Source organism: Styela clava, chromosome 5 (genome assembly GCF_964204865.1).
Source record: "Styela clava chromosome 5, kaStyClav1.hap1.2, whole genome shotgun sequence".
In the NCBI taxonomy this organism is placed as follows: Eukaryota; Metazoa; Chordata; class Ascidiacea; order Stolidobranchia; family Styelidae; genus Styela; species Styela clava.
In genome coordinates this window covers 13,386,226-13,404,771 of record NC_135254.1, presented here as the reverse complement: position 1 = coordinate 13,404,771, position 18,546 = coordinate 13,386,226, and the positions used below count along the sequence as shown (strand labels likewise).

Genomic DNA, 18,546 nt, shown 5'->3' with positions numbered 1-18,546 from the left:
TTTTCAGGACTGGTGCATATAGTAAAGTTGCAAAATTGCGTATGTCCCCAAGTCATAGACACATTTCTGCCTAAGTCACAGTGCGCCAATATGACGTCACTTAACTGCGTCATACAAATTAATTTAAATCCGGCTACGATCAAAAAATTGAACCATGGCAAATTATTGACTCACAATGGCATAACAATATCATTAGGAAGTTTTTTAAGTTTTTCTCAAAACTGCTAAAAATGACTTACGCAATTCAGTTATTAGCGTGGCGATATGTTACTCTACTTATATTCCAAAAACCGTATTGATATAGGAATTATTTTTCTTTATATTACAATTTTCGTTATTTTTTCATTGAAATGTTTGGTCAATTATTTTTTAAATTTAGATTGACAGCCCTGGCAATACGCCTGTAGGAGTTTATTGGCCACAGACTGCTTTCCGAGTATCTTTGTATTTTCATCATGTTGAATCAAGCTTTTGCTGCTATACTGTTTAATTAAATAAGTTCGTCTGTCTGATAAATATTTGAATCCCTGTGAGTGTATGACATCCTGAGAACAATTAATCTTGGTAATGATGATGAAAACTAAAAAGTTTTTGTTCCTTAGTTGTAGGACACGAAATGGCTTCGTCGTGAAATATTTGATTGATGGGGTCAATGGGACGATTTTACGCGTGATTGGTCACGTAAAGATTGTTGGTGTCATGTAAAATTTGATGAAATATGAGAATGATGTCAATCGAAGTCAAATTTTCGGCAGAAACTCGTGAAGCATCAATTCGACCAAACATTTCAAAAGGCAATAAAACAAGTTAGGTTTTCTTGGAGGTCGGAGTCATAATTTTCTTAAACCAGAAAGGAGCCTGGAGTCATTTTCGAATGGTTGGGAATTTTCTACGAGAAAATTCGTTCAATGCAAGGTCACGCCCATTTGCTCAGGTTCAGACGAGGCTTTTTATGAGAAAAGTTACGGGGAACAACTGAGGTGCCTACCGAAATGGAAATCCAAAAACAGTCAAGGAGGCGATCACATTCGATGGAACAGAACAGTATTCCAATAAATTAAATATCGGATCAAATTTGAAAAATCACAAGTACAATAATAGCCTTCCGGCAAATATTTCTGACCTGAAAATCAAATTTAATCATTTCGATATGTGGGCCTGTCTTAGCGCACATCTTGAAAACACATTCGATGGAACAAAAGAGTATTCCCGTAAATTAAATATCGGATCAAATTCGAAAAATCGTAATAGTACCGTTATAGCTTTCCGGCAAATACTTCCGAACTAAAAATCGATTGGTCCATTGGTTACGAAGGGCGAATCGATTTTATCCGTACCAAACTCTGATCCGTAAACTCCCCCGGCGCCTACGGTTTCACGTTCGAGTTTTGGGTTCGCGACCCTACTAGAGCTAAATTTTGAAAAATGACGATAACTAATTACCTTCTTTCTTAACCTGGCCATCGCTCTCAATAAGTCAGTATGACAGAGTTGCTTCAATTATTTCGACACACGAAATATATTAAACTATACAAGCAAGATATATTGCAGGTCCCCAAACTTTTCTTAGCACGTCGCATTTACTTTGTGATGTTTACATTTATTTACAGCGAAGAGAAGTTGTATTCTATATTCAAATTTAATCATTTCGATATGCGAGCTGGCTTTGCGCACATAAAAAAAAAACGGACTAAAGGTGAGGCATCATAGCTAGACGTAGTTGCTGCACTCCAAAACTGATTTCAACGGGTGTGGTGATCAGGGCCAAGTTTTAAACGAGATAAATAATGAGATAAAAAATAAATTTGATATTTATCGACTATTCAGCCGTAATTATTCAGCAAATAAAAAATCATAAGAGCTGCTTAGATTGTTCTTCCCTTCCTCATCCTCACAGACTTCGGTTCATGTTGGTAAGCTTTGCCTTCCGTTCTCCACATGACATTTTCAACTAATTCTAAATGCGATTTCAAGCACAATAACATGAGAGAGAAACAACAAATTAACACTGGCAATTATTGGCATTATTACATAAATCATTACTGCAATAAATACTTTAAAAATGAACAATTCATAAATATATCGGAATTATTATATAAGTTTAAATATATTCAGGATAACTCAACACAATTGTTGTGGTGTTTTTTACTTCTGACTAAAAATGTGTGAGAACACATATTTCAAAATTAAAAGTGCTAATTGATATATTACAAAATGGTCTCCTCACTTACACAAGTGACTGGAAAATGTATCAACCATTTTACCTACGAGATGAAATCATGGGCCTGAGAATTCATATAACTACAGTGAATACCACACTCAATAGATATTCGACTGCCTGTTGCCTAAATATTAGATAGGCGTTGTCAATGCAGAGAAATATGATAGCATTCTTATCCTCATTTCAGGGTAACAATATTATATCTATCTATCAATATTCAAACTTTTTATGAATAAAAATGAGATAAAATGGCACACTGTGATTTGCTATGCTTTAATTTCATATTTTGACATCGAAACAGGTTATTGCTACAAAAAAAATTACATTACCAATTCAATTGGAATACCATGAGCTATATGAATATCCATATAAATTTTCAACAGGTATTTATTGTCCTAAGATCTAGCTCATGATATCCATGTCACTGACATCAATTGCAAGTGTTTTATTGTTAGCAAATTTGACGCTCTTGAACAAGTAGTTGACCACTTTATATTTAAAGTACCGTAAGTGGATTACAATATTGACCAATTGTCATATTCTGTAATCTGATAAGTGATAACAACCTTCGCATAATAAGAACACAATGAATCATACACTGACAGAGACAATATGAAACAAAAGTAAACACCCTACATGCTTTTTTAATGCTTGCTTTTAAAAATAAGCTAATCATGCCAAACAAAAATACAAAATTGAATGGTGTCAATTTGAGCTCGAATAATACATTCACATGATGTCAAATTAGGCTTCCACTTGCATGGTGAAATATAAATTTTATCGAGAAATTTTCTCACCCGAATGACAATTGTCAGTTCAATTCTTCCTGTTTTTGTAAAACCTCATCTTTTAGAGAAAGTGTAACACCTTGTTCATTCAATTGAGCCTGTACTTCTGCAATCCAACTCAAATTCAAGATAACAGATGGTATGAGCTGAAGCGCAGACAGTGTTTCGTGATCCTGATCAATTGTTTGCCCTGTTGATGTTTTTAAAGTATAAGGTGCCCAATCAACATTTATATTCTCACTTATGAATGCCCTCACCTCAGCAAATTTTTCGTTCACTGCAAACGTTCCTTGTAAAATGTACCCTTCAGGAAACCGAATTCTAATCAAAGCATAAATATATTTTCTAGTCTGCCTTGATTTTTCGCGCATTTGTTTTGTTCGTAATTGTTTACTAAGTTCAATCTCTTCTGTTTTTAGTCCCTGTTCTCTCCGAACTTCTTCCAATGTTAAATTGTAAAACGAGTTAGGTAGATTGAAAGTGAGAGACCGATCAGAAGGTTGAAAAATTTTCATGTCTCTGTGGAGTTTTGTTATGAGTGGCTGTGAAGCCAATAAACAATCTTTTGCATATTTAAGATTTTCAATGTTAATATCATTGGGCAGTACAAAATATAATTCTTCTTTTTCATCTGATGACACCATTGTCAATTTGAAGCCGACTGCATTTAAGAACTCTTCTGTTCCATCCAAAGGAGCAACTCTTTCTGAAAATGCTTTATTTTCTTTCCTTATTTTTCTGTATTTCTCCTCATCAGGATTTGCAATGATGTTGTCAATATATTTGCTTATGGTTTTTACTGCAATTTCAATCTTCGATTTATCTTTATTCAATGTCCGTATCATACTACACGAAGCATCAATGGCTTCATCTGAACCTAGCTTCAGTAAGAAACTTTCTTTGTAATGTGCATTAAGTTCTTTTTCTTGCATGATCTCTCCAGATAAGGCAGAAATAAATTTAACACCTTCAACTGAGTATTGTTCAGGTACAAAATCTTCTGCTGCATCAGCATTGAGAGGTTCAGACTTGGGCACTTTATTATCTTCAGAAGCTCTCGCAGCTTCTTTTGCCAATCTTTTTATTATTTTTGACGATGATGTAGATGTCGTTTGCTTACATTTTTCATTTCTTTCAATTGCCGCAATAGCTGCATTAGCTTGAGATTCTGACATAGGATTTGCTCGTACAGGAACAGGTTGTGTAGATCTCGAACTTTCCTGCACCCCATGGCCTGACTCGTCAGTAAGTTTATGACCCTCTCCTGCACTTCGAAATTTAGTTTCCAGTTTGACTTTCTGGAAAAATTTTTTCATGGTTCCTATAGGCCTAGTTCAACAGAAAACTGTAGCAGAGAAAGTTTAAACATCATCATTAAAGCCATCACAAAATGTATGTAAATCATTCAATTTAATATCTTTTCCCTCTTCACAATTTTATTTAGCACTTTGTGTGGAAAAGATGATATGATTACTGTGTTCAGAAAGTGCTAACTTAGATTATGAATAAAGATTTCTTTATTTCTGGAAGTTTTTTCTTATTACCGTCTAAAGGCTTTAAGGATGTAAGGTCAGAAGAGTCCCTGAGCATAATGCATAAACACACCATCCTACCATCCTTACAGGATTATCTTTTCACATGTTCCTACAACTACCTAGGTAAAGCTAGCGGCCACTTACAGCGGACAGTTACCAATTTTTCCAAATTTGAACCCGCCATGTTCCACGAATTCGCGTTGTCGCGAATTCACTTAATTGAGGCTACATGGATGCAAAAAAATTAGGTGATTCTCCCTTTTAGAAACTGACAACAGACCTGAAACATAATAAAAAACAAAAATGATTGAAACAACACATTTTTTCCTCGATAAAATGAATTATTGCTCAGAAGCTCATTTATCGACAAAATCTAAAATTCAACTGAGTTGAAGCGTAATTTATGCAAGAAATAATTTTTTCTCATCCAATTCATTAATACAGTGAATTTGATGAAGATATATAAAACATATATTAAATTTTAAAACAATTCCACTATGCGGAAAGTTGGGAAATACCCCCCAATTGAAGGAAAATTTTTAAGAAATTGTCAATATAACTCAGTTAAAGCGTCATTTATGCAGGAAATAATATTTTCTCATCCAATTCATTAATACAGTGAATTTGGTGGACAAATATAAAATACATATTAAAATTTTAAAAAAATCCACCTTGCGGAAAGTAGAAAAATTCCCCCCAGTTTAAGAAAAAAATATAGGAAATCTCTAATTTAACTCAGTTAAAGCATAATTTAGGTGAGAAGGAATTTTTTCTCATCCAATTCATTGATGCAATGTGTTTGGTGGACAAATATAAAATAGATATCGAAATTTAAAAAAAATCCACCGTGCGGAAAGTAGGGAAATTCCCCTCAATTTAATGAAAATATTTAAGAAATCGTCTATCCAACTCAGTTAAAGCATAATTTATGCAAGAAAGAATATTTTCTCATCCAATTCATTTATACAATATATTTGGTGGACAAATATAAAATACATATTGAAATTTAAAAAAAATCCACCGTGCGGAAAGTAGGGAAATTCCCCTCAATTGAAGAAAAAAATATAAGAAATCGTCAATTTGACTCAGTTAAAGCGTAATTTAGGTAAGAAGGAATTTTTTCTCATCCAATTCATTAATGCAGTGTGTTTGGTGGACAAATATAAAATAGATATCAAAATTTAAAAAAAATCCACCGTGCGGAAAGTAGGGAAATTCCCCTCAATTTAATGAAAAAATTTAAGAAATCGTCTATCCAACTCAGTTAAAAAATAATTTATTCAAGAAAGAATATTTTCTCATCCAATTCATTAATACGGTGTATTTGGTGGACAAATATAAAATACATATTAAAATTTAAAAAAAATCCACCGTGCGGAAAGTAGGGAAATTCCCCTCAATTTGATGAAAATATTTAAGAAATCGTCTATCCAACTCAGTTAAAAAATAATTTATGCAAGAAAAAATATTTTCTCATCCAATTCATTGATACAGTGTATTTGGTGGACAAATATAAAATACATATTAAAATTTGAAAAAAATCCACCGTGCGGAAAGTAGGGAAATTCCCCTCAATTGAAGAAAAAAATATAAGAAATTGTCAATTTGACTCAGTTAAAGCGTAATTTAGGTAAGAAGGAGTTTTTTCTCATCCAATTCATTAATGCAGTGTTTTTGGTGGACAAATATAAAATACATATTATAATTTAAAAAAAATCCACCGTGCGGAAAGTAGGGAAATTCCCCCCAATTGAAGAAAAAAATATAAGAAATCGGCAATTTAACTCAATTAAAGCGTAATTTAGGTAAGAAGGAATTTTTTCTCATCCAATTCATTAATGCAGTGTGTTTGGTGGACAAATATAAAATACATATTAAAATTTAAAAAAAATCCACCGTGCGGAAAGTAGGGAATTCCCCCTCAATTAAAAAAAATATATAAGAAATCGTCAATTTGACTCAGTTAACGCGTAATTTAGGTAAGAAGGAATTTTTTCTCATCCAATCCATTAATGCAGTGTGTTTGGTGGACAAACATAAAATACATAATAAAAGTTAAAAAAAAATCCACCATGCGGAAAGTAGCGAAATTCGGTACTCTCGAAATATGGACACAAAGATGACGCACAACCTGAAAATAAAAGGTGTACCAGGATAGGTTCAGATTTAGAATCTAGATTGTACGCTTTTGGGAGCGCAGGGAATAACCCATTTATGCAAAAATTAATTTTTTCTCATCCAATTTATTGATACAGTGTATTTGGTGGACGAATATAAAATACATATTAAAATTTGAAAAAAATCCACCGTGCGGAAAGTGGGGAAATTCCCCCCAATTTAATGGAAATATTTAAGAAATCGTCTTTCCAACTCAGTTAAAGCATTATTTATGCAGGAAAAAATATTTTCTCATCAAGTTCATTAATACAATGTATTTGGTGGACAGATATAAAATACATATTAAAATTTAAAAAAAATCCACCGTGCGGAAAGTAGGGAAATTCCCCCCAATTTAATGGAAATATTTGAGAAATCGTCCATCCAACTCAGTTAAAAAATAATTTATGCAGGAAAGAATATTTTCTCATCCAATTCATTAATACAGTGTATTTGGTGGACGAATATAAAATACATATTAAAATTTAAAAAAAATACACCGTGCGGAAAGTAGGGAAATTCCCCCCAATTTGATGAAAATATTTGAGAAATCGTCTATTTAACTCAGTTAAAGCGTAATTTATCCAAGAAAGAATATTTTCTCATCCAATTCAATAATACGGTATATTTGGTGGACAAATATAAAATACATATTAAAATTTAAAAAAAATCCACCGTGCGGAAAGTAGGGAAATTCCCCTCAATTTAATGAAAATATTTAAGAAATCGTCTATCCAACTCAGTTAAAAAATAATTTATGCAAGAAAGAATATTTTCTCATCCAATTCATTAATACAGTGTATTTGGTGGACAAATATAAAATACATATTAAACTTTAAAAAAAATCCACCGTGCGGAAAGTAGGGAAATTCCCCTCAATTTAATGAAAATATTTAAGAAATCGTCTATTTAACTCAGTTAAAGCGTAATTTATCCAAGAAAGAATATTTTCTCATCCAGTTCATTAATACAGTGTATTTGATGGTGATATATAAAACGAATATTAAATTTTAAAAATATTCCACCGTGCGGAAAGTTGGGAAATTCCCCTAACTTATGTTAAAATCAACGGAATCGTAAATTTATATAAATTAAAGCGAAATCTTGTCATATTTCATTTTATTGGTTTACACTACAACCTCGTAACACCCCCTCTCACTCCATATAGCACTACCTTCCGTAAAACCTCAGTAGTAACTTATGCTGGTATCTTTGGGTCACCTTCGGTGAACGTGCAGCCTTAACCCAGTACATCAGCAGCCTAAATCAGAATAGTATTGTCAACCTTAACAGATGAGGTGGCGTCATCAAGATTAGTAACGATTTGACACTTATGGCGCTTCATTTGTTATGTCGAATATGTATGTCGCCGAACCGTTTAATGCTGTTGTTAAAAAATATCTCAGAATTTGAAAGACTGGGAAACTGTATTAAAGAGCTAAAGGAAGTATGGCACACCGTACTAAGACGTTGGAAGAAACGACGATACGATCGATAGCAGCCGCTACGATCACTGTAAACGTATGAAGAAACTTTCAATTCCCAAATGAAGTTTTCACATGAATCAATCAACCAATCGTTTTTTATTCGCCAATCACAAAAAAAATGGAAGCAAAAAATATCACGAAAAACTTGTATACAGTAGAAACTCTCCGTACGAAAGGCTCTAGATACGAAAAATCCAACAATTCTTTTCCGAAAACTTGCATAGTGATATTTGTTCATTTTAGATTAATTTAATGCAGGGATGTTCAATACAAACCTAATATTTGAATATTGCGACCTTCGAATATCGTTTTTTTGGTGTTTTTGAGAATACCGAATATGACGCACATTTCCTAGCGCCGTCAAACTTTCGATTTAAAAAAAAATATTCGCAGCCATTCTATTTTTTATCGCAATTGAAATCAGCCGTGCGCGTCGTGGCACTAAATTATGGCCAGCATGAAAGAAATTCAAAAAGCGCAATTACAATTATTACACAATATTCACAATTATTATCGTCTATTCCAATAAATCTGAAAGCAAATTGTGTCGCAATTAATTGTTTTCACCCTCAATTTCGATAGTGACCGAACATAACAGGAATTTTTTTCATTTCTTACAATTAAGAGTTTATAAAATGACCTTTAAATGTTATTTAATATCTAACGCGGATTTTATCATTATCCCGACGTCGTTGATGAAAATATCGTTCACTTTAAGTTGGCGATATCAATAAGCAAAATTAAAATAATAACACCAGACATGAAAGATTAGCGCCGACTCAAATCAAGTAAAAACCGACTTAAAAAATAAAACAAGTTTTCAGGTCTTAATTCTCCATCAGTGGCGGACGGTAATTTGGGAATCAATCATTTGATTATGACGATGGTAAACAAAGGTACATAAGCATACCGTTCTTAGTTTTTATTCGTTATTACTATGTTCTTCCTTCTTTCCGTATGTTCTTTGTTTATTTATTATGCTGTAATCTAATTCTAACATGTAGTTGTTGGATTTTAAGCATTAATATAATTTATACGAAAATGATGTCCGAGTTTTACGTGGACTTAAAACGGATTAGGGCATTTACATAGGTAAAACGCCTTATGTAATACGACGGGTCTTCGGAACGAATTAATTTCGTGGGTAGCGCTTCTACTGTATATTCATGGCTCTGTACTCAATGGACAGGTTAACGGGAAATGGCCATTTGATCTACTTGTTAGTGTCAAGTGGCAACCCTTTGAAACTTATTTTTACATCAAATGCGTTTTAATGCCAACCGGCCTCGTATGCTGGACATTTCCAAAGTTTCCAATATCTCCGTTGTAGCATCCAGCATGAAACCAGCGTGGAGACACATCACAGCCAATCTTTAAAAAAAAGTCAAAATAACATGAATATAAAATTATATATTGCATGTTTATTGAACACCTATTAGGTTACTTACCCATTCTGCTTCTCCCGTCTCCCCACAAAAACTGCAGTACGTCTCCACGCAGTCTGTCAAAAATGTATTTTTTAACTGCGTAATGTTTAGATAATTATCTAAATATCAAATATTCATTTCGTCATACCGGAATTCTGAATCACCCAACTGGCAATTTTCGCCCTTTCATCGATTGGTGAAACAACATGGATGCTTTTAGTTTCCAGCATCATCCAAGCGAACTGCAATCGAATATATGCCAAAGAACCAATAGACAAAATAAGTTGTTTCAAAATAACGCAAAATAGTGTGAAGAAAATCATGAGAATGTTGTTTGGTATATGAAAATAAATTAATCAATTCTTATGGAACAATTTCTTGTGAATAAATTGACAAAGAACATATACTGATGTATGGATAATTAAATTTGTATGACTTCCTATATACCTTTATCACGTAAATTCCACAACTGGATCCATCCCTCTGAATGGGATGTTCAGTAACCGTTGGTGTCCAGTTATCGCATTCTTTTCGTAAATTCATCCAGTTTCTGTGTGTTGTAACGTGTGTAAATTCAGTTTTACTAATATACTTTTCATGTAACTTCATTTTTAAAAATCAATACTTTTCATTCAATTTCAATGTCATTCACAATTGTCAATGTCATTCCAATTGTAAATACAGTTTGTTACTGGTACAATGTGATTATGTAGTTCATATATTACTTGTAAGAACAGGACACGTTTTTACGAAAGCAGCCGAATACTTTCAACAAGAGAAATAGAATATTAAAAATAAAGGACTGGATAACTGTAAAGAAGATAATTTTAAAAAATCCACTCCAGGATTTGAAAGCGATCTGGCAACAGTGAAGTAAAGGTTTATTGAGTTTCTACTTTAGCTTGTAGTTGAAATGGCTAACGATAAGATGTATTTCAGGAATTGAACTCACTTATAATTTTTACATGCGTGAGTGGTCTCTTCAATTGAACTTCCATACGGATTCAGAAAGTAGAAATTATTTCTCGTTGTGTCAATGAATTGCAAAGATATTTTGTTCGAATCAAAATGAAGAATCAAATACAAAAAGGCAATATGTAATTTTGCCACAACAATTTCTTATTTATTGAATATTATTAAAATTTCAAAACAAAACTTCATCCTCAGCAAAAGAACCCAGTGATTTCCATTTATCCTGCACGCAGAAACAATCACGCTATAGTTTCCTAAATTTAACTGTAAAACAAATGAGATGATATAAGTATGATATTAAAGTGTTGTAGGAAAGATGAATATGGACTTTTTAGATAAAAAAACAATGTCGATTTTCCAACCCTAATTTTGTTTATACCAATGGTTTTCGATCATAGTTCCGCAAGTATATTCCAGCAGTTTTACATTCAAATCCGAGGTGTTCGGCGTCAAATTGTTTTTTTCATATTTTTGTAACAAAAGTAATCATGAAATCAACTTATACATATCAATTACACCGGGGTTCTCGAGCCTCGGATATATTTATTGGTTGTTTCCTATCCGCCTGAAAAATTAAAAACATCAAAGATTGAAAGATTGACTTACATCAGTCATTAGATGGTGATGCATGTTGGTGAAAAACACAACCAGCAATATAACTATCCATAACGTAAACATCACGGCGATTCTTTGTCATCAGTTGAAAGGAGTAAATAATAGTCTGAAAGTATGTGCCGATCAAAAAATTTGAGAACAGTTACAAACGAATTATAAAAATTATTTAATTGCTTGTGATTGAATAAATTATACTTTTATATCCCATTTGGAATCATGTAGAGGTAGAATTGTTACTGAGTTGTCTGTCGGGAACAGTAGCAGTGAGACGGTCATTTATTTCCTGCGCTCCCAAAAGCGTACAATCTAGATTCTAAATCTGAACCTATCCTGGTACACCTTTTATATTCAGGTTGTGCGTCATCTTTGTGTCCATATTTCGAGAGTACCGAATTTCCCTACTTTCCGCATGGTGGATTTTTTTTAACTTTTGATATCTATTTTATATTTGTCCACCAAACACACTGCATTAATGAATTGGATGAGAAAAAATTCCTTCTTACCTAAATTACGCTTTAACTGAGTCAAATTTACGATTTCTTATATATATTTTTTAATTGAGGGGTAATTCCCTACTTTCCGCACGGTGGATTTTTTTTAAATTTTAATATGTATTTTATATTTGTCCACCAAACACACTGCATTAATGAATTGGATGAGAAAATATTCTTTCCTGCATAAATTATTTTTTAACTGAGTTGGATAGACGATTTCTTAAATATTTCCATTAAATTAGGGGGGATTTCCCTACTTTCCGCACGGTGGATTTTTTTTAAATTTTAATATGTATTTTATATCTGTCCACCAAATACATTGTATTAATGAATTTGATGAGAAAATATTCTTTCTTGCATAAATTATGCTTTAACTGAGTTGGATAGACGATTTCTTAAATATTTCCATTAAATTGGGGGGAATTTCCCCACTTTCCGCACGGTGGATTTTTTTTAAATTTTAATATGAATTTTATATTCGTCCACCAAATACACTGTATTAATGAATCTGATGAAAAAATATTCTTTCCTGCATAAATTATTTTTTAACTGAGTTGGATGGACGATTTCTCAAATATTTCCATTAAATTGGGGGGAATTTCCCTACTTTCCGCAGGGTGGATTTTTTTTAAATTTCAATATGTATTTTATATCTGTCCACCAAATACATTGTATTAATGAATTTGATGAGAAAATATTCTTTCTTGCATAAATTATTTTTTAACTGAGTTGGATAGACGATTTCTTAAATATTTTCATTAAATTGAGGGGAATTTCCCTACTTTCCGCACGGTGGATTTTTTTTAAATTTTAATATGTATTTTATATTTGTCCACCAAATACACCGTATTAATGAATTGAATGAGAAAATATTCTTTCTTGGATAAATTACGCTTTAACTGAGTTAAATAGACGATTTCTCAAATATTTTCTTCAAATTGGGGGGAATTTCCCTACTTTCCGCACGGTGGATTTTTTTAAAATTTTAATATGTATTTTATATTCGTCCACCAAATACACGGTATTAATAAATTGGATGAGAAAAAATTATTTTTTGCATAAATGGGTTATTCCCTGCGCTCCCAAAAGCGTACAATCTAGATTCTAAATCTGAACCTATCCTGGTACACCCTTTATATTCAGGTTGTGCGTCATCTTTGTGTCCATATTTCGAGAGTACCGAATTTCCCTACTTTCCGCATGGTGGATTTTTTTTAACTTTTAATATGTATTTTATATTTGTCCACCAAACACACTGCATTAATGAATTGGATGAGAAAAAATTCCTTCTTACCTAAATTACGCTTTAACTGAGTCAAATTGACGATTTCTTATATATATTTTTTAATTGAGGGGGAATTCCCTACTTTCCGCACGGTGGATATTTTTTTAAATTTAATATGAATTTTATATTCGTCCACCAAATACACTGTATTAATGAATCTGATGAAAAAATATTCTTTCCTGCATAAATTATTTTTTAACTGAGTTGGATGGACGATTTCTCAAATATTTCCATTAAATTGGGGGGAATTTCCCTACTTTCCGCAGGGTGGATTTTTTTTAAATTTCAATATGTATTTTATATCTGTCCACCAAATACATTGTATTAATGAATTTGATGAGAAAATATTCTTTCTTGCATAAATTATTTTTTAACTGAGTTGGATAGACGATTTCTTAAATATTTTCATTAAATTGAGGGGAATTTCCCTACTTTCCGCACGGTGGATTTTTTTTAAATTTTAATATGTATTTTATATTTGTCCACCAAATACACCGTATTAATGAATTGAATGAGAAAATATTCTTTCTTGGATAAATTACGCTTTAACTGAGTTAAATAGACGATTTCTCAAATATTTTCTTCAAATTGGGGGGAATTTCCCTACTTTCCGCACGGTGGATTTTTTTAAAATTTTAATATGTATTTTATATTCGTCCACCAAATACACGGTATTAATAAATTGGATGAGAAAAAATTATTTTTTGCATAAATGGGTTATTCCCTGCGCTCCCAAAAGCGTACAATCTAGATTCTAAATCTGAACCTATCCTGGTACACCCTTTATATTCAGGTTGTGCGTCATCTTTGTGTCCATATTTCGAGAGTACCGAATTTCCCTACTTTCCGCATGGTGGATTTTTTTTAACTTTTAATATGTATTTTATATTTGTCCACCAAACACACTGCATTAATGAATTGGATGAGAAAAAATTCCTTCTTACCTAAATTACGCTTTAACTGAGTCAAATTGACGATTTCTTATATATATTTTTTAATTGAGGGGGAATTCCCTACTTTCCGCACGGTGGATATTTTTTTAAATTTAATATGTATTTTATATTCGTCCACCAAATACACTGTATTAATGAATTGGATGAGAAAATATTCTTTCTTGCATAAATTATTTTTTAACTGAGTTGAATAGACGATTTCTTAAATTTTTTCATTAAATTGAGGGGAATTTCCCTACTTTCCGCACGGTGGATTTTTTTTAAATTTTGATATCTATTTTATATTTGTCCACCAAACACACTGCATTAATGAATTGGATGAGAAAAAATTCCTTCTTACCTAAATTACGCTTTAACTGAGTCAAATTGACGATTTCTTATATATATTTTTTAATTGAGGGGGAATTCCCTACTTTCCGCACGGTGGATATTTTTTTAAATTTAATATGTATTTTATATTCGTCCACCAAATACACTGTATTAATGAATTGGATGAGAAAATATTCTTTCTTGCATAAATTATTTTTTAACTGAGTTGAATAGACGATTTCTTAAATTTTCCATTAAATTGAGGGGAATTTCCCTACTTTCCGCACGGTGGATTTTTTTTAAATTTTGATATCTATTTTATATTTGTCCACCAAACACACTGCATTAATGAATTGGATGAGAAAAAATTCCTTCTTACCTAAATTACGCTTTAACTGAGTCAAATTGACAATTTCTTATATTTTTTTCCTAAATTGAGGGGAATTTCCCTACTTTCCGCACGGTGGATTTTTTTTAAATTTTAATATGTATTTTATATTTGTCCACCAAATATATTGTATTAATGAATTGGATGAGAAAATATTCTTTCTTGCATAAATTATGCTTTAACTGAGTTGGATAGACGATTTCCTAAATATTTTCATTAAATTGAGGGGAATTTCCCTACTTTCCGCACAGTGGATTTTTTTTAAATTTTAATATCTATTTTATATTTGTCCACCAAACACATTGCATTAATGAATTGGATGAGAAAAAATTCCTTCTTACCTAAATTACGCTTTAACTGAGTTAAATTGGAGATTTCCTATATTTTTTTCTTAAACTGGGGGGAATTTTTCTACTTTCCGCACGGTGGATTTTTTTTAAATTTTAATATGTATTTTATATTTGTCCACCAAATGCACTGTATTAATGAATTGGATGAGAAAAAATTATTTCTTGCATAAATTACGCTTCAACTCAGTTAAATTTTAGATTTTGTCGATAAATGAGCTTCTGAGCAATAATTCATTTTATCGAGGAAAAAATGTGTTGTTTTAATCATTTTTGTTTTTTATTATGTTTCAGGTCTGTCGTCAGTTTCTAAAAGGGAGAATCACCTAATTTTTTGCATCCATGTAGCCGCAATTAAGTGAATTCGCGACAACTGTCGTGGAACATGGCGGGTTCAAATTTGGAAAAATTGGTAACTGTCCGCTGGAAGTGGCCGCTAGCTTTACCTAGGTCCTACAACTGTACTGGTACCGTACAGTCCTATTCCATGCAATACCGGTACCGTACTATGCTGACAATGCGATATAAAATCGTTTTAGCAATTGAGGTTAGGTCGACTCGACATTTCCTACACACTGACACATGCAAATGACTGAATGATACGGGTAACAAACGAATACCGGTACAGGAATAAGCATCCCCGGCCAAAATGTACCGTATCGTTAAACATTACCGGTACCGGTACTGCATCTGTGTTAGTTTTAGCTTGCCTGAACTCTGTCCACACAATGTTTTGTTTTATCCTGCACCACCACGGAGCCAGGATCCTGTTGAGTTACCGTAAGTAGGCCTATCATTGCACACAGCTATCGATCGATGACTCCATAAAGGTAAAAGCAAAAGTATCGATGATGCATCGTCGGTCTATAGATGTTACCCGACCTTTCACCCCTGGGAATTTCTTCCAAAACAGTACTTTACCATTGCAAATTTTTGGTGTTTTTGGTTGGAAAGTTTAGCCTTGTCTATTATAGCTATTTCTTTCATGTCTGGGTGCCATCACGGTGGCTCCGATTCTAACGCATTATTCAAACTGTGGCTCCAGCTCCGGAGTTTTTTCAGCTCCCATTTTTCAACGCCGGAGTTGGGCCCCAACCATTGAGGTTATATACACCTCAATGGCCCCAACTCTAACCTCTCCGCGGTTCTCAAGTATGACCGCTACCACTAAACATCAGTAATACCGTGATTCCCCGAAAATAAGACTGGGTTTTATTACAATAACCAAATAACACTAGTGCTTATTTCCGGGCAATGTTATATATTTTCATTTATCAAAAACAAAATTACAAATTAGATGATTACGAGATATTTAAATACACAAAATAGGAAAACCGATATCTATTTACTTATGATTGTTAGTAGGGGTGCATGTCGCACATCTGTGTCTTAGGCCAGTAAGGTCTTGAACAAGTATCCCGTCTCTGTTTTACTGTTTAATTATTTTGCATTTAATGTTACATTTTTGAGGCAAATAAACATACATACACACGCACCCATGCACGCACGCACACACACACGGTCCTTTTTTTTAGAGATAGCCCTCGCCCGCTATTGCCCACCTTAAATGAATGGGCATGTTTTTGTTCGTTTTGCGTGTTATGCCACAAAGGATGTAGTGCTACATTATAAAATACACATATAGCATGTTTCTTGTGTCTTTCTCCCCACGCCAAAAAAGGAGCTTTGTCGGTGGTACGCGGCCATAGTAAAAAACAATAAAGTGGTACGCGGTCAGTAAAAGGTTGAGAACTATGGAAGTTACCCCGACATGCCGGAAAAATTACTCTAATACTTTACTATTGCAAACTTTATGCTTATTCTGAAAGTTTTTTGGTGTGTTGGCGCATATAAACTGGTTTACGTGTTTGAAACCATAATTTTTTATTAAAATTAATCAACCATGTGCCGTTTGCAGGTACTGATATAGCTAAGTTTAGCCTTGTCCATCGCAGCATTTGCGAGATTCAATTTCGATCACTGCAACTAAAGTAAAGCCCCGCGGAAGACATCATGACAAATAAGTTAATTAATTCACTATTATTTTCTTGAAACACAACTGAAAACTGACAAATATCACTCAAAACTACAAAAACGAGGCAATGTTTGCAACCATGCTTGAATATCTGTTCGAGCGACAGAAGTGTCAGAGCGGCTGAGTGCAGAAATTGCAATTGTTACATGTTGCGTCATTAATGACTTATTGCTGATTGTTTATAGTTACGGAAATAAACATAGAAACTGATGCTTGGAGAAACATCCATAAACACTGTTCAGCGAATACATACAGTAAGGAAGATAAAGCGTAGCCGGCATATTTTAGCCAACGGAAAGGTTAGTTGTTGCAATAATTCAAATCTGCTCGCGTACCACTTGAAAAGCTCCCGCGTACCACTAGTGGTACGCGTACCACAGGTTGAGAACCACTACTTCAATGATTTTTTAATGAGACTGTAAAACAAAACAGGGGAAGGTGGGACATAGGGAACAGTGGAAAATCAGTTCTTACACTCATATACTATATCCGAAATCAGGTCTGCGGTTTCTATGTTTGAATCCGCCCTTCGGTGAGTTACAACGTTCCCCCAAACGGCTAACGGCCGTGTAGAGTGACGCAAGTTATTGGATGAAATTGGTTTTGGGATGTTGAAACTAAAATTTTACCGTTTAGGTTTTTTTGTTTTTCTACTTTAGCCCCCAACATGACAAACCATCGTATGATATTTTTCAACTATAGTCCACTGTAAAATATTCATAACGTTGGTATATTGATGTGCCTTCCTAATCTCGACGTGGGACTGTCTAAAAATATTTGTCTCCTATGGGGAACAATGGGCCGGGGTTCAGTGGGACATGCTCCACTGGGCACATTTTGACAGTGTTTGCTCCATTATGTGCTTAGAGAGAAGCCTATAGAGATGCGTTATGTTTTGTGTAATATTAAGGTACCTTTTGGCCCATGGCCCAATATGAAATATATTCTAGATTTAAAAATATTTTTCAGATATAGATTCGAAAAAGTAAATAATTTGCCTTTTACCGGAATTATAAATTTTACTTGTTAATATATAAATGCTGGTTTTATTTTAAAAATTACACCGTCGTTTTTTGTTTTTTTTTGAATGTGTCCCAGGGACTGTCTGAATGTGCCCCACAAATGGGGTACAGTGGGACACTTAACAGACGTTTTTAACGCATTTTACTGACAAGATGTGTGTCGCTAGGGAATTCTTAGTCGATGAATAAATACTACATTTACCTCTTTTGGCATTAGCCCCGCAAAGTAAAATGAATGTGCAGAATATATGACTTGAAATATGCAAAAGAAAAAAAGTGTCTCAATCTTCCTCACTTGCAGTAGGAATATTCCGTGGATGGAACATTTGTGGAGCGAATAATCTGTATACACCATCCTGTACAACAGGTGTGCACCAAAAATCAGCAACTACGATAAAGACGGTGCACTAACAAATAATGCCTAAACGCGGGCACGGCAAATTAGGAAATAATAATCAGAATCGGAAGTGCCAGGGCCACGGAATCTGGGAAAATTTACACCCTCAACAAG

At 33.4% G+C, this 18,546-nt stretch overlaps 2 protein-coding genes across 2 annotated transcripts; both read right to left on the bottom strand.

Moving 5' to 3' along the window:
- Positions 1-1,486: 1,486 nt before the first annotated feature.
- LOC120344599 (UBX domain-containing protein 6-like) lies at positions 1,487-4,401 on the bottom strand. Its single transcript, XM_039413894.2, has one exon. It carries the CDS (start codon positions 4,323-4,325, stop codon positions 3,033-3,035), a length of 1,293 nt encoding a protein of 430 aa, XP_039269828.2. The 5' UTR covers positions 4,326-4,401; the 3' UTR covers positions 1,487-3,032.
- A 4,613-nt stretch (positions 4,402-9,014) lies between these two features.
- Positions 9,015-11,319, bottom strand: LOC144422678 (uncharacterized). Its single transcript, XM_078112377.1, has 5 exons — positions 11,194-11,319; positions 10,568-10,851; positions 9,764-10,165; positions 9,637-9,689; positions 9,015-9,559 (listed from the first exon to the last, which is right to left on the bottom strand). The coding sequence occupies exons 3-5, from the start codon at positions 9,936-9,938 to the stop codon at positions 9,443-9,445; spliced, it is 345 nt and encodes a 114-aa protein (XP_077968503.1). The 5' UTR covers positions 9,939-10,165; positions 10,568-10,851; positions 11,194-11,319; the 3' UTR covers positions 9,015-9,442.
- Between the last annotated feature and the right edge of the window lie 7,227 nt (positions 11,320-18,546).

What these genes read in the sequence shown, in the direction of transcription:
- LOC120344599 (XM_039413894.2), bottom strand. Translation starts at nt 4,325, where the DNA reads ATGAAAAAATTTTTCCAGAAAGTCAAACTGGAAACTAAATTTCGAAGT.
- LOC144422678 (XM_078112377.1), bottom strand. Translation starts at nt 9,938, where the DNA reads ATGATTTTCTTCACACTATTTTGCGTTATTTTGAAACAACTTATTTTG. An exon ending in TTGGGTGATTCAGAATTCCG is followed by an intron (nt 9,690 to 9,763) that starts GTATGACGAAAT and finishes CATTTTTGACAG; the next exon opens with ACTGCGTGGAGACGTACTGC. An exon ending in AGACGGGAGAAGCAGAATGG is followed by an intron (nt 9,560 to 9,636) that starts GTAAGTAACCTA and finishes TTTTTTTTAAAG; the next exon opens with ATTGGCTGTGATGTGTCTCC.